The 18,412-nt window shown below is 23.9% G+C and overlaps 1 protein-coding gene across 4 annotated transcripts in view; it reads right to left on the reverse strand.

The window, feature by feature from the left end:
* Positions 1-18,412, reverse strand: part of dcma (syntaxin-like domain-containing protein decima) — a 235,156-nt gene that overhangs the window by 83,997 nt on the left and 132,747 nt on the right. The window contains exon 2 of one of the 4 annotated variants that reach the window (XM_089218926.1): positions 6,186-6,326. The exons of 2 other annotated variants lie outside the window; for them this stretch is intronic. In XM_089218926.1, the coding sequence (XP_089075052.1) occupies positions 6,186-6,242 (57 nt within the window). In that variant the 5' untranslated portion in view covers positions 6,243-6,326. Of the gene's footprint in view, positions 1-6,185; positions 6,403-18,412 lie in introns of all 4 variants that reach the window. One more of the 4 variants, XM_015511045.2, reaches the window with a different exon arrangement.

The following is an 18,412-nucleotide window of genomic DNA, read 5'->3' on the forward strand; positions in this document are numbered from 1 at the left end:
TGACGTTCATATTATGGGCTTGGTGCCAAAAGATGAATTTAACATTTACAATTAAACTCATCAGGGGATATGACTAAAAATTCAAAAATCACTGTTCAACCAAACTGTTTAAAGCATGATGGATCACCATATTTTTTTCAACGTATTTTTTATTATAATAGTAGGTACGGGTACAAGTATTATTAAACTTAATATTTTTACAAAAAAATGGGTGAAATTATTAAACGCTCTCATATTTCACAAATCACAATCATCTAATAGTTATATCAATTAACAATACAATATTATTATTAGAATAAAATGATTTGTATAAATTTTATTTATCTGTAGCTTAACTGTTCACTAAAAATAACAAATTTAAGAGTACAAAACTTACGAAAAAACTTCTAGTCGTTTATGTAAGTTTTTCTATAAAATATCGTATTAGGTAAATAACCACCACGTACTTGCAAGGTGCTAGACACACAAGTCGAAAGCATCTGTGCTAGAAGTGTCAAATACAATAGGTTCAAATTTATTGGTTTTTAACATGATATTATTATTTTCATTTTAATAAAATTATAATGATATTAAAAAAAAACCCATTCAATATGTATTGACGTGATAAGTGTTATTGGATTTTATAATTTAATAGGTCAATACTTTTTACACGTATACGTATACGTTCTAAAGTAAATATTTCGTACAATATTATAATTTTAAGGTTCTAACAATTGTATTTAATATTACAAAGTAAATAATAATTATATAAAATTCATCATTGACTCACTTTAAATCTAAAAATGAAAAATATTTGAATATTGGGTTGTTGTTAATATTACTGTTTTTCACTCAGATTTAATTTTGTGTTAATTTAACGAATACTGAACAAAAATAAATGTCTCTCACACAGTTTTTAAAAACTATTTTAGTCATCCTTCATGTGTTGATATGTCTTAAATATAGGTATTATGATAATCTAGTGGCTATCTCATTGTATTAACTTTTAATACTTTCAAGTGAAAACAAATTAGGTTAGTAACCACTATAACGAGGTAATGCCTCGTAATGAAAAACAAAAACAAAAACAATATAAAAACTATATTGTTTTTGTTTTTTATTGTTTATACTTACGAATCCTTAAGCAAGATTTAAACCTAGATCATAATATATTATAGTTTTTTAAGAACAATTGTTAAAAAAATTTAAATGCCAAATCTATGTGATAAATAGAGTTTGGATTTGAAGGCAAATGCCTTTCTTTTATTAATCATAATAGAAAAATAATTTTTATACAATAATGTGTTCCATTTAATTTCTTAAACGATAGATGCATTTTTTTTGCCTTTTTTCTGTCTTTTGTTTAAATGTCTTTTTTGTGTTTAATTTTCAATTGATTTTATAATTTTATACACAGCTTACGTAGTATCGCTACAAATGGGTTTTATTCTTCGCAATATTTATCGATATCGTCTTATCGAGTATTTGGTATGACCATAAAATTACCCGTATACCTATTAAAAAATTAAGATAATATGCTCGTAGCTATTTTATTTTGTAGTATATTTATGATTTGCCTTTTATATAAATTAAAAGCCTTTTTGCCTTTTTTTACATTTTAAATGCTTTTTTTATTGATTATATTGCCTTCAAATCCGAACCCTAGTGATAAACAATATAATACACAATATAATCCTAAAATGTTATACATAAATTAATTTATTTCGCATATAACATTATCGAGCATAAATTAATGATAACTTTACAGTAAATTGAGTTGCTCTTTTTGCTCTTTTTTCCGTGTAATAATAACTTTAAGGAATTCTGTGAATTATATTATCATATATTAACCATTAACTACACAAAAAAATGCATATACAGGGTGACTAGTGAAGATTTATTTATTGCTATATCTTCTGAGATAATAAATATATTATTAATCTGTTTTTTTTTTTTATTATACTCACATAAACAAAGACTACGTATTGTATTTTATTTTTGAACTTAACTAAATTTTTCAGTAAAAAAGTTTAAAAAAATAAAGATACCTATTTTATAAAGTTTATTTTTCTGAAAATTTTGACCTTTCAATATTTTATTTTCATTAATCTCATGATTTTTAATAATTTTTTTAGTTTATAGATAAAAGTCAAAAAACTGGTTTTTATCCTGGCGAAGAGTCCCCCTTAATAGCTAATGGGTATATCCTCACGGGACACCCTGTATATATATATGAAGTATTTTAAGCCACTTAATTATTTTTGAATGCAAACAATGTAACATAGGTAAATAATATTTAAAATTTCTCGTTGTTTACTTCAGTCACAAGTTCACAACTTATTTATACATTTGATTTGTTTAAGCTATTTTATTCATTTACCTATTATAAGAAGATTTTGAGAATATAAACTTATAATATGCAATGTGAATGGATAGATTCCTTATCATTTTTAAAATATTAAAAAAAACAATATTATAAAGCAAACTGCAGGTTCTCTGTTTAAAATATTATATTTTACCACAATGTACTTTTCATTAAAAAAAAATCAAGAAAATCTGATAAGTAGTTCCAAAGTTTACCCCGTTCAAACATCTTCATTTCACATTGAAATAGTTAGATCTCAGGGTACATTATAATATGTAATACGAGTAAAACTAAAAATTATAAATTTTGTTAAGCTTTTATTAATTGGAATACAAAAATTTATTTTATTTTTTGAAATAAAAAGATGGTGACCAAAAGTATCGTTTAATCATTTTCAATTAAAAGTTTAAATGATACAAATAACATCAATTAACAGTTTACTATAACTAATGATAAAAAAAGATAACTTTTTTATTTAATAGTTAATGTGCAGTATCTATTGGCTATTATGTATAAAATTCACATAAATAAAGTTTAAAAAAGAATTAATAATATTTTAATTTATTTATCTATTTACATTATATTTTAACTTTGAGTATTGAATATTTTAGAAAATTGTATCAGGATGAAATCAAATTATTATTATTGGCTTTTTGAACGCGGAAGATGAACTGTTTAAATCTCGTTTATTTTAATTACCGTCGAATTTAGTCAAGAGAAAGACACTAAAATATAAACACTAGAATGTAAAATAAATATTAGGTATATAATATATAAATATATATATATATTTGGTTTTAAGTTAAATTATTTTTTTTATTATTATTATTTTAGTCTTAAGTTGTGGGTAAGAATAGGTATAACTATTAAACATAAAATATAATGACTTAATAGTAATTATTCTTTTATTTTATATGTGGAAATAGTAAATGCTTTTCTATATGTATGTACAATAAAATACAATACATTTTTTGGAAAATTTGGAAAATATAAGATAAGGTACATATAGTTTTAACATATTTTATAAATTGTGGTAATTTTATGATAACCTATGTAAAAATAAAAATATATTTAATGTATATTTAATTAATGACAATAAGAAAATACAAAATTATTTTTAATTTTTAAATTTAAATTATTTGGTGTCATATAAAGCAGAATACTTTTCGATAAAGTATATTGATGTATAAAAATGAGATTTAGATCATTAGATTACTAATTAGTAATTAATAATAATATATTTTGTTATATAATATCATCAAGATAATAGTAATGTACATTTAAAAAAAAAAGTAAGGTAGGTATCAATATACAATGTTATTTAAATTTTTAAACTTTAATGGTGGCTTATACCATAACACTTTTAATGATTAATAAACTATGGACACACACCTTTAATATTTTTTTTAAACACATTCATAAGACTTTTAAATCACAAATAATATATTTTTGAAATACAAAATTTCAAATAATGTTGGTACTTTTTGAAATAATGAGTGTACGTTGACATGTATTCATATATTTTATTTACATACATCGTAAATTATATTATGTATATATTATATAACATTACATAGTTACAAGACACGCCACCTAAAATTAATTACTACATGCTTAACTTTTTATTATTATAAATAATTTATATTAAACAACTTTTTGACGTGATTATTTAAATAACTAAATATTCAGCCAAGGAAAAATTATAATTTTAATAAACTTAGTCTTATTAAAAAATGAAATCATTTTAATTTATTCGCAAAAATGCAAAACAATGAAAACGATTGGACTTAAATAAGTTAGTTGGAACAAAAAATATTTGTTTATAAACTTACATTTAAGATTTAAAACTATTATTTCTAATATTTAACATCAGAATTGATTCAACCTATAATAGAATAAAATTTTATATATAATATTCTATTCAACATAATTCAATTTTATACGAAAATAACATCGTTAACTAATAATTTATTTATATTTCACTATTCTTATAATTCTCATTTTCATGATAGGGTTTAGGTATCTGTGACTGTGTTACTTGCTGCTAAATGTTAGTATTAATTTGTCAAAGATGTTTTATATAATCTAAATTGGCACCTACTTATTTAATTGGACCTAATTGTATAATAATACATAGATACAACAAAAGATATCTTTTTACACTTATTTATATTGAATTTTATTAACTAATGAATTGTATTAATTAATTAAGATTGGTTTTTAAATTTAAGACTTTTTAGGGAAAAGTTTGCTATAGTATTTACATAAGTATTCATATAATATATATATATATATATAAACTATAGTCTATAATATAAGCTTACTATATTTATTTTTATAGGTATATTCAGAAGATCTTTATTCATTATTTCATTTTATTAACATCTAAAGTTTTTTGAATGAAATAAACACAATAGTTACCTAACTATAAGTTCAGAAACGTCTTTCGAATGTAATGGTAGTCAATTTTAAATTTAATTTTAAAATACCTGCAACACTTATCAAAAACAATGACCTACACATTCTGCTTAGGAATTAGTATGCACTGTTTTCTAGATTATTTTTAATGAATATTATTTATAATTGTAATAAATAGTTAGATAGAACATTTAAATAAAACTGCGTAAGAATAAAAACCTATAATAACATACTATAATTTTTTCGTTTTTAATTAGAATAAAACAAAAATAAGCTAAAAAACAATATGAATACTTAATAGGTACCTAGATGTTTTATTTAGGTTTATCACAAAAGACTAAAGTATAACATTAATGACAAAATATAAAGTAACAATTTATCAAAAACTTCAAATAATTTGTTCATATATTTTTAATATATGGCTATTGAGGATTTCATATTAAACAAATGTTTTAAAAATAAGGAAAACAAAATACTTATGAGATTTTGAAATCACATTTGTAGTAAATAAAAAATGTATAAACATTCTTAGCTCCATTACATACTCATTCATCTCTAACAAGTGCTCATTTGAAATTCTTTCCTAAGTAGATTTTATACGGTACATAACGAAGAAATATGAACTTTTTCTCTAAAATTAATGAAATATTCAAAATGTGCATTTTTAACTTTCAATTTTTAAACTCGACATTGTATGGCTCGGATTTCTAGCTGGGTCTGCAATATGCAACTCTTATAAATTCCGAATTTTCAGTATGTGGAATGTCAATGGAAACCAATATACTTTTGAGTTTTTATCTGGTTAGAAGAACTTATTGCTGTAGTTTAAATCAAAATTTACGAGAAATAAATGCATAAAAACTTGCAGCTGTTAAAAATCAAAAAAATTGAATTTATACGAAAGTTTTATCAAATAAATCATACTAATTTTGCATCACATAAGTCAGAAATTAAAACATAATATTATCACTATACGTGTGTAAACGAGTGTTAGTGGAAATTATTAATGAATTTAAGAACTTTATAGAATTCCTTGACTATTCCTATGATAAAATAAAAACATTAAAAAAAAAAAATAATGGCTTCATTAAATTAAAAAAAAACGTTATAACATTAGCACATCATAAGTCAAACCCATAAATCCTAATGAAAATACAAGTTTAATTATTATTTATTAAAGAAATATTGTGTAAAATACACTGTGTTAAAGAAATATTACCTGTAGTAATACAACGAAATTGAAAACTATTATTTTTAAATATGAGATTTTGTTTCATATCATTCAAAATTTAAAATTAAATTGCAAAGGTTTTTAAAATATCCACAATATATTTCAAAAACTTTATTTTACAATAATATTTTTTTAGTTCAAACATTTTAAACGATGTAATAAAGTAAAAAAAAAATCAATATTAGTACTTACGGAGTATGCTTTTTCGTAAACATTGTCTGATTCAGGCGAATGAGCTGGAGTTGCCATTAGATGTCTGGCATCGTAAATCGAATACAGTCTTTAGTTTATTGTCCGAAATGATGGTGGTGGCATATTGCTGCTCTAATATTACTATTGGAATGGTGAATAAAACACGACAACAATAGAGAAGAGTACTTCAGTTAGCCGGAATAGACAGTATTTTATTCTATAGTATAAAAATAAAACTTTTATATATGAATCAAGAATTATAGAAAAAATAAACACTTTTAATAGAAAAAAACTCACGATATTCGTAATAGTATTAATTATTATTATTATTATTATTATTATTATTATTATTATTATTATTATTATTATTATTATTATTATTATTAAGAACAAAATGTGAAATGTAACTGTTTGGATAGACAAATATCTGCAGTGGGAAATATCTGCTCTCCGTCGTATAAAACACTATGTAGTTAGTGTTTTTTCATGCTTTTATTATCTGCCAGTCCTTGTTCCAACCACTGCGTCATTACAGACTACTATCGGTTTTGATGACACATTTCACAGACAGTTATCTACCACCTTCACAAACTCAGTACACTCTTATTACGTTTATCAGAACCTAGACACAGGATATATTATTATCTCTGCACTTTATCACAAAGTTGTTTAGACTAGGGAAAAATAGTTCTTGGCACTATTGCAATTACAGTTATTTCCCCTTCTAAAGAAATTGCTCTTCAGTTTGGTCACAATTTCAACGTTGCTAAGCGCTTTAGTAACGTGGGCTCCTTTCTTGTAATCTCATTTGTTCGGGATCAGACAATAAAGGAACGCCTTGAAATTCTGCGAGTTTATGCTGACCTCGAATCAGCAAGTAAAAAGGTGAACCTAACATTACTGTCAGGTACTAAAATTGAGTTTCCCCTGTCGTCAAGACTTCTCAAGTTGTTGGCATCTCTAAACTTTTTAAATCAATTACAATGGGCTACCAGCTTGTAAGACGTAAGTATAGTTTTGCTCTCTTCTATACCTTCTTCCTTTTAGAAGTTTTAGAAAATTTAAACCAGCATACGAATATTCTTCCTCTGTTTTCCTCAACAATGAATGGGCTGATTCTTCTATTGTTTCATACAATTTTATCTTTGAATAACTATTCTCTACATTCAATAATTATCTATCTCTTTCTTCTGATTTTTAATTCAGAAATGTTTTTCCATGCCTCTATCATTGAATATGTTCACTCTCAATTCTTAAAAAAATATTTTTTTGAATGGCTTTAACAGTATTTCCATTCACCTACTTTTCAACTACCATTTATTGTATTATTTCCAATCACCAACTAATTACACACTCTTTATATGGGAGTATTTCCTAAAATTTAAAAGTCTATTACCCTAATCTTAGAATGTGTTGTTAAATGTCTTGTAAATAATCGTAGACCCATCTTCATCTCCTCATATATAATACATATCCACATTGTTTTAATACATTGTTTATTCATGAATAAAATGAAGTATTAACTACTCATTGTTAACGATCAGCATGGATAGATAAGTTCATTGTTTCCACTTACATGCACCATTTCTTTCACAACTTACATTATGAAAATCTTTGAGGATATATTATGGCTAGCAGATGATCATTGATATTAATAAAACTTTTTATGCGGTTGATCATAGGTTCCTTATATTTGTTTTAGATACCCTTCGTATCGGATCTACCGTCTTCAGTCCTATCGCACTTAAAAAACAAAAAATCGTGACAGTACATGCTGATAGGTATAATATTTTCACCTTACTTTTTGTAATATCTCTACTGGGCCATCTAAGTAATTTCCTATTTCCTCTTTCCTCTATCGGATAGAGTCAGTCTATCCTAATTATCTCATCAGTTATTTTGTCTATTCCTAAGTCTACTATATTCTAAAGACACTAAATTCAACAGGATATCTAGGGTTTCTTATTGTATTCTTCTGCAGACTGGTCTTAATTTTTTTTGTAGCTAGGTTATATTTGTTGGATTTACTCTTAATGGAGAGGGATCCACTTTCTTAATTTCTCTCTTGTTCACTCCGTTTTGAAATATTGAAATATGCATGGTCGTATACTACTCATATTTGACACGTGATTAATTTCGTATAGATTAGACCCAAAATGCTGTCTATTTTTTCCTGAAAATCTTACCCTTTTAAGACTCTTTTTTTCAATTAATTCTAGTTGTGTGGTTCACCCCTTTTAAGCACCTTAGGGCCTCCTCAGATCAATCTCTTTATGTGCTTCTGCCTATCCCACACGGAACTACTCATTTTTTAACGTTTCATCTCACCTTACATAGTACGGTCATAATCATTCCATGATCGAATGTTCCACCAGCTTAACGATTAATTTTAGTGTTTCGGTTACTATTTCACTTATATATACCTATAAAGTGTTGTTATAAATTGTAAATAATAAAAATTCCGTATTTCATCAAATAAGTGAAATAAAATATTGTTCATTGACTAATAAGTTCACAAAAATAGTTTTGATATATAATTATTAATCGAATGTGATTCAGTAAAATTCTAAGACATTTATAATACTATAATAGGTAAAAGTTAACTTAAAGCTTAAATATATTCATTTTATGATTCTTTAAACTTGTGTAATAGTTTAAGGAAACTAGACGTCAATATGTGTGTACAATATACATGTACAGAAGAATTAGTAAAGTATTTTTCATAATTATGTTAAAACTTGAACTCAAGTTTGATCTCGAAATTTATCAAAATCTAAGTTCTCTTTTAAGTTTAATAAATTTCATAAATCGGGATTGACGAGTCAGAATTCTTTCATACCTTTTGAACTTTTAGTTGAAGGTTATCAAAGTTTTTCTAATCATCAATATTGTATTTCCTATTTACTTATTGGATGAATAATCCAATTTTTAGATGATAATATTGATTGTTCCTCACAATTATTCAAACTGGAGTATAACTTAAGTGTTTTAAATTATAATAACAATTTAGGTATATGAATATAAAATACCAAAATATGGTACAAATTATGTACTAAATAATGAACATATGTATATAAAAATTAGGTAAATGATAATTTTGAGCCAACAGTTATTTTACTTCTAAATTAATTTGATCTTTTATAGATGGATATAGTGTAATTCATTTTATTTTTATTGTTTATTTATAGATGAGGAAATTTCAACAACATTAAAAATTGTTACCTTATTTTAAAGTCTTATTTAATTTTCAATATTTTTACAGTGTTACTATCATTTTTAAATGTATAATAATTAACAATAATACACCATTAAAACCAATTAAATTAAGAGTCTAATACAAGTTTATTAATCCAAAACTATGTTTATAAGTATCTCTACATTCAGGTTTTCAGATTTTATTTCTAATTATAATACGTCATCTGACACGCTGGACATATCCATGTCTTAAATAATAACATTTTTAAATGTTTATTTAACAAATATAATATTGATTTATTTGAATTAACTTTAATTTAATTAGATATATTTGTATAAGATATGCATACTTAATTTAAATCACCGTAATGTAAAAAAAATATAAGGAAACCCTAATTTTTTGGTATTGGCTTAAATTTTAGAAAAAAATGAATTTTCAAACGTGATATTAAGTATTGTAAATATTTGGACTCGTGTATCAACAATTCTTAGTTTAATTCTCTGTAAACTTAATCATGTTTAATAAAAACTCCTAATGTTTCTAATATTTTATTGAGAAATTGTGAAACAATCAATGGATACTTTTCACACGAATTTTTTTTTATATTTTTGTTTATAATACCTAACAAAAAGTTTTAAAATAGGTGTTAAAAACTCCCTAAAAATCATATAAAATTGTATTGTGATTATGTATCATTGTTTTCAAATATAATGTGTCTGCACAAATGTAACAGATCATGGCATATAGTTCCACTTGCTGGTCACAATTTTCACACAATTTCTATATCTAGCAAATTTTAAATATAACTATGTTTCCATTAACAATTATTAATAATTAGTTTTACCATTTAACATAAGTATTATTTTTAAAAAAATGGTGATATTCATTTTATTTAAATATTGTCATTATTGAAAAATTAAGTTTTCTCAAACATATATAATATATATATATTATCTGAACTTGAAATTCTCGGATACTATTATATGAATTATAGAAACCTAACCAACCTCTTTTTAACGTTGTATAAATTTATTTTAAAACTTGAGTTCTTTAGTGCCATATGAAAAGTGGGAAAATTATTGTGTGTGAAAAAAATGTTAAGGAAAAAATTAATAATTAAAACGAATGCTACGAGATTGATAGTTTATGGGCAATAATTTTGTAAAAAAATATGCGCTGTTCAGGAAGCACACATTTTAAGTTACCAATTTGAATATGTTTATGTTATCTGACAATTTATAATTATTTTCTTCGATTAAAATGTTTATAGGTTTGTATAATAATTGATAAATATTTAATATTGTTTGTATCCACGAACATATGAAAATACATATTGTAGGGCGTATCCAATATGGTAGCATTAAACGTAAAACATTTTTGGTTTATTTTTAATATAAAGGTAGATAGTATTTTATTCAAACACTAAACACGTCATGCCATTAAAGCTGTTACAAATAACCTACGGCATTATTACAACATTTATAATACACAATATACATGAGATAGATTTCGAAATTTCTCCTAATGGGATCCGTAGATAAACGCGATTATGGAACCGAGACAGGGTCGGGTGTAAAGTACTTAGATATTTACATGGTAAAGGCATATGTGACGTTTTTGATTTAAGATTGGGTCGAAAAAATGGTCGAGGGTGAACATGCAATCGAAATCCTAAGGTTCGTTACACCGACTGAATCGTAAATGTATGAACAAATTTTATGTTTTGATAATATTATTGTTTCTCATTAAAGTTTTTCAAAAAACCAAATCGACACACTTTATTCATGGGTAATTCAAAATACAATATTAACCTGGGTTCAATCATAATATATAGTTTTATATTAATAAATTAGTTATATACTTATACTCATAAAAGTAATATACAATAATGTAATAAGGATTCGATAAATATGGTTGAAAAATTGTTATAGGTACAATAACAGTTTTAGGATATTTTAAATCAACTATCGGTGAATTGTACATTTAAACTTAATTAGAATGAACGTAAATTGCAATAATTTTACAAACAATATAATTGATTGAAATTATTTATTTACAATATCATGTTAGAAATTTACAAAAGAATTTCAACCTTTAGAAATCATTCCACTCGTAGAAAAAAACAAAAGGAAAATAATAACATTCAAGTGTACAGTACCTACTTTAATTGAATTATTTATTTATAGTATAATAGAATATTTAATCAGTAATTTATTAATTAATATTAAGTTAATGAGTTTTATCAATTAATAAAAGTACAGGTAATACCACTAAACAAGAATAAAATGAAAATATTATGATTCTATTTAGATATAATCCACGTATAATATATTATTATTGTATTGGTAGTGTTTGATATAACCTTTTTTGATTTAATTGAAAAAGTATTAAATTTATAAAACTATAAATCTTACAGTATTTGTTCTCATTCATATATATTATATTATATATGTCTAATATTTATGAATTCAATATACCTATTGTAAATTAATGAATTAATTTCCTTGGTATATAATAGGTAAGTAGATAAAGTACAAATTTAATGTATACAATTTCTAAACAAAATACTATAAAATCATTTAAAGATTTTAAATATCGAAGAAATATTAAATTAAGAAATATAAGTAACAATAGACGGATGCTTAATAAAAGTAAAATTACATATTATTTAGTTTCAAATAATTCGAATTGAAAAAAAAAAATTCGAGATTATATTAAATTCAATACATCATAATGTTTTAAAAATTATAAATAACTATATATTACGTAATCAGTTAAGTGTCTAAAACATTATTCTCTTAATAAAACATAATATTAATTCAAACTAATTTTGTTAAATTAAAATGTCATATATTTTTATAGTTAACTGAAAAGCTAGTAAGAATTTTGAAAAATTACGTTTTTTAAGTAGTAGCTGCAATAAATTACAAATCTATATTCATACACGATTTTACCAGAAAAAAAATGGCACCAACGAAAAAAATCCCATAATTTTGAAACCAGTAAATCGTTTAGCTCAAAATCTAAAATTAATTACTATCGCTTTATGTATATATAATATTATATATATATTCCTAAATTGATCTGATTGGCCAATTGGACCATATTATTGAATGATGTCCGTCACGTGGTCATTTGATTAGCCATCAGATTATTTCGGGAACAAACAGATTTGGTGAAATATTAAGAATATTATACAGTCTGCCTCAAAAGTCTGCATCACTCTATGGTAAAAATATTTAAGTGCAGTTTTTCACAAACAAAAATTTAATTTATTCTTTTGAATCAGAATTTAATTTATAGATTTCTATGGAAAATCACCTTTCAGAGGACGTTATACTCACATGTGTTGTCTCCGTCTTACAAGTGCGTAACATACTAAATTTTAGGCTCAGAAGATCTTGTTTAAATTGTTTATTTAAAAACTAGAATAATTTTACCTCTTATATAATTTGAAGGTAGCTATTATAAAGACAACCTCGTAAGATTTTTTCTAATTTTAATTTTGAAGCAAGTTATAAATATTTTAAGATGTACAAAAAAAAATGTTTATAACAACGAGATTGTTTTAATAATAATCATAACTTTGGATTTTATAAGAAGTCGATTCACTTTAATTTTTAAGCTAACGGAGCTAAATGTGATCTTCTGAGCAAAAATTTGCTATTTTACGTTCTTGTAAGATGAAAAAAATACATGGGAGTATAACGTCCTCTTAATTAATATATTAATTTACCATGGATATAAAAGTGACAATGATATTAGAAATATCTGACTCTTTAGTTGAATTTTTGACTTTCGTTGAGAGATATTTTTACGAGTATGTGTGGAACTTACAGATAATCAGTAATTTAGATTTTATGAAAATCTATTTGAGCAGCATATCTTTTTTAGTAATTCAACAAATCACGATTGTTATATTCCTATATATCACTATGTACTTATATATTTATGTGTGTCTTTGTTTTAATATAGAATTTTTTTTTTAGAACATATTAAATTGTGTACCTAGTAGAATTATAACATTAAATATTAATAACATAGCTTTAGTAGGATATTACTTTAACCTATTCAAGATATTATTGTTCAAACACATACATTTCAGCACCATGTTATATACTTATATATCATGTTGAATTTTTAGAAAATGTGACTGAAAATGTGCATAGAATATGGAAAATATAAGAATGTAGTAGGTAGTCTTTAATAGCTATATCGTATTTTACGTGACATTAAATCGCGAAATACGAGAATACGACCCTTAAGAATCTATTGAAAGGATATTAATTTTAGCGTTAAATTTCAGATAGTTCCCAAAATTTGTACGGAAAGCTAATAAAATTCTGTACATGTAGGCAAAACATTTGTTCATTACAGGAGGGGGTCGATGAGCATTATTAGTGAGACAAAATGTCGGGGTCACACAATATACGGGACATGGTTTTAATCATTGTGTCTTCATAATCTCCGCTGACTTCCTGCTGTAATTAAAAAATCTATACTGTTGTAGTTTTAGTTTTTGAAACGTAATATAGCCAGTAAATTTGAATAAGAACCTCACTTTTAAATACTGATGAAATTGTTTTGTGGTTTTCAAATGACTTAAAATTAGTAAAAAGCCATATTATATACTTTAGTAAATCGAAGTTTGCATTAAATATTTTTTTTCGAATGAAAGGTTTATAATTACATTTAAATGTATAAACATAATTAATAGTACACCTCTAACTAAAGTGTAATAAGACGAGTTTCCAATTTCGGTGTTTTTAGCTTTGTCCTTTCGTGTTTTAATTATTATTGAATAATTAATTTAAATAATTAAATTAGTGTCAATTATATTATGTACTTAGATGTTAAAATTATTAATTTTCAATTTAATTTATTTTTTCTATACCTATACGTAATATTATGATGAAGTCTTGCAACTACAAAATAAAAACACTCTCTGTGGATTCATAATAACTAGAGCGAGGATTTGTATGCATTTGCATATTTATTCTGGTTCATCGTATGATATGCTAAGTGAGCACAACATTTGTTTCATGACATAACGATTTAAAAAATGAAACTTTGTTAGCGCATATTTTTGCATATTTTGTCATTTGTCTATTTTAAGGGCTTATTTTACAATTTTAATTGCATATTTCATCTTTTAGTGCATATTTCGATGTTTTTGTTGGAAATTTTTTAAATTTATATTATTTTCAGTTATAATATAAGAAAAAAAAATTATATTTTTATAGTTTCGATTGTTTTGATTAATATCAAAGTATCAAAATATAGGTAAGTACTTACATTTATTTTAGGAGACATTTTTGATATAAATTGATTCCTTTTTTATATATTATAGATTAAAGCTGCCTGAAAATAGTGGAAGTGGAAAAAATAAAGAAAAGTGTTTTTAGTATTGTTCCATATTTTTTTTTTTATAATATATTGTATTAATTTAATGTTCCCAAAATGATTTTTTTATGCATATTTTTTTATTTTTCATGCATATTTTAACATTTTAGTGCATATAGTTATGCATATTTAAGATTTTTTAGCGCATATTCTATTGATTTTTAATGCATATAAATCCCCACTCTATTAATAACATTCAAAACAATAAAAATCCACTATCCTTTGTTATTAAACTGAACTGTAAACTATATGGGTCTACTATTATTTTGTTCACCGTTTGTTGGTAGAACGTGATAACTGTTTATAGTTACACTGTTCAAAATTATTTGCTGAATGTTTGACTAATATTTATCTGAGATATTAAATCGCTTTAAAATTCATATGCAATATTCTGTCCAACAGTTTAAAATATTATAATATAATAGTATTTTAGCAAAAGAAACGTATGTCTAAGCATATTATTGTTAAATTAATAAAACACTTAAGTGTCATGGAAAAGTTTGAAATAAATTATTTGATTTAACAACTATTATCTCATACAGTAAAATATCAAAAATTATTCCTACACGTTATTTTATAATTATGATTTGGTATTTAAATAACGTAATGTAAATACATTAGCATGACGTAATAAACTCATTTTTTGTATTATGGGTATAAGTTATTAATTGATTATATTTTAGTGAAAATGTCACATGTGAAGAAGATTTGGTTTTATAATGATGTATTATTTTTACTGTTCACACGTATTTGAGAAATATAGATTAAGTATGATTATGAAGATCTAATTAATTAAATATTAATATTTTACATGTATATTATTTAGGTACCTATGTTCATATGCGATATGCATAAGCAAAGTTAATTTATTATAGTATTACTAAATATTTTATTAAATATTGAAGTATACATTATCACATTATTCAATCATTGATTACTTTTTTGAAAACACTAATATTTTAATTCTATAAATTATATTAAATACTGTATTTTTATGTGTATAGAAGTTATGGTTTATGCACACGTACTCAACTATAAATTATTTTTCCATGCAATAGTTTTTAGTTGTTTTAAATTTATCTATATTATTTTTCTTGTTTATTTTATAGCTAACAAAGTTCGATTTAGCTATAATGAATCTTATATACATATATATATATATTATATAAGTACTTATTTTATTCGAGGTAGCTGCATGTATACATTTATTTTTATGTATCTTCTACATATATAAAATATACTGTATTTATAATGAGTACCTACATATCTATAGCTGCATACATAAGTTAAATCACTAATTACTGTGTCATGTGTATTAATATAAATATATATATGCATATTTTGAATGATTATTATTATTAAGTTCAGTCCTCTAGTTTTTTAAAATTTAAATTGACATTGATGATTTTCTGTTTCATCATAAATACTTTTTAAAATATATTTCTGGTCAACTATTTCTTTATTATGCATTCAACATATCATAATAACTCACTAGTGTTTTATATCCTTATTTTAAATTTGAATGTTAAATCATGTTAATCTGAGCATGGTTAAAAATAATATAACTATATTTTTGTTTTTTACGCAAGGTGTTTATTTATATGTCTTATTTATCTTATTTTCTCAATGTTCTTAGTAACTACTCAAAAATAAATCTATAAAATGGTAGTTTTAGTACTTATAATATGAATTAATCTTTAAATCTAGATGAACTTTATATACCCTCCTCTAAAAAGTGTTGATTAAAAACAAAAGAACACACACAATTTAAAAAATATAATATTTAATTCTAACTCAATAAAATAAAATAGTTATAATACCCATAAGTAAAATGTATATCCCAAATGCAAAAGCGCTAAAGAGGATTGTACAATTCATAATAAAAATCGTAGTTAAAAAAAGGTTTGGTCATTTAAAAATAAATAAATGCATAACTATAAAGATTTTATGAAATATTTAATAAACATAGGTAGCTTAAATTTTTAATTCATATTTTTATATAATCATTGATATTATTTATTGAGCATGCAAACAGAATTGTAAGTAAAGAAAACAACAGGTTAGGTATGATGTATGAAAATGCATAAAAAAATACTGAAACTGGTTTATATATAACTATTTATAATTGGATAAATATTCATAATTTAAAGGTGGTTAGATAAAAAAAAAATCAATTATTTAACTAGAAATATTTTATATGAAAAAAAATTAAGAAGTAACATTATTTATATTTATATAACATAACTTAAAACATTCAATAATAATAATAAAATTAATTAAAACTTGTCATGGTGTGATACTTAGTTGCAATCAATAGTGAAATGTGATTTGTAAGTAAGCACCAAAGCCACTAATTCTTGATGGGTGACCATCTGAGTTCTCATAATGGCAAATCCATGCCACACATACACACACGTGTCAACCGTACCTTTCCCCATACTAACATACCATAGTACTAAAAACCTCCAAAAACGGCTAATGGCCAGGCTAAGGTTTAAAAAAAAAAATTATAAAGGTACGTTAGTTTATCTAAATAAAAGAATCTAGTTTGTCTGTATCAATCATTTAAAGTACAATACTTTATTATTCGTCTAAAACTATCTATTAGTTATTTTTCTAAATATTGAAAACTAAAAGAAACAATAGTTTGATATGTTTAGTGGTGGATTATAGATGAATTTTTATCCGATTCACGAGTAGAGGGGGTGGGTAAATTGTGTTTTTTTTTGTGTTATTATCTTGTATGGGACAGTTTTTTAAAACTATACTTAATATAGGTAAATTCCTGATTATCTGTATTTTAAAATAAATTAAGAAAAACATTGAAATTTTTGGAATTTACTGAAAATGCATTAGTAATTAAAGTAATTTTTCTGTAAAAAAAATATTGGAATCCTGAAAAATGTAAATTTTTATTACTCTGTTGACGTATAGTTTTTATAGAAACTTGAAGATGTTTAAGCTTTTTATTAGCACAAATAAGAAGGAATTTGTAGAGTTTATTTTCTCTCAAATAAAAAACAAAATGTTTGTTTTCATGTTCCATACAAATTTAAGACAAGTTCACAAGGTGCACATGGTTACATGAATAATTTAAAAGTAAAATTATTAATTTTCAGGAAGCACTTATATAGCAATTTGAGATTTAATGTTTAAAAAATAGATGTGTAGTAGAGTATTTGGTGTACATTTAAATTGTAGTTGGACAAGTTTATGCAGGTATAGGAAAATAATCGAGGTAAGACACCACTTTATAATGTGTAATGACAATGCTATGAATGCTTGGTTATTAGGTGCCTACTTATTAACATCATACATATAATTTTAAATATAATACTTATCAAACTAGTTTTACTTTAATTTTTTTTTTCATGTTTACCAAAAATTATATATTTTAGTGAAATCTTATGTGGACTTTTATGATTATAAAATAACTGTATACCACGGTAGATTGACTCTCCAATGGACTTTTATAAATAAATAAAAATATTAATTTATGTTTCATAATTGGATTTATTCATATTTCATAATATCCACGACCGTAATATACCTATTCATAAGTACTTAAATTTAAATATTCGAGTGAAGTAAGTAACGTGACACATTTTATTACGTACCATAGTCGGAT

Source organism: Diuraphis noxia, unplaced genomic scaffold (assembly GCF_037042655.1).
Source record: "Diuraphis noxia isolate RWA-SAM2 unplaced genomic scaffold, SU_Dnox_SAM2 contig0002, whole genome shotgun sequence".
In the NCBI taxonomy this organism is placed as follows: Eukaryota; Metazoa; Arthropoda; class Insecta; order Hemiptera; family Aphididae; genus Diuraphis; species Diuraphis noxia.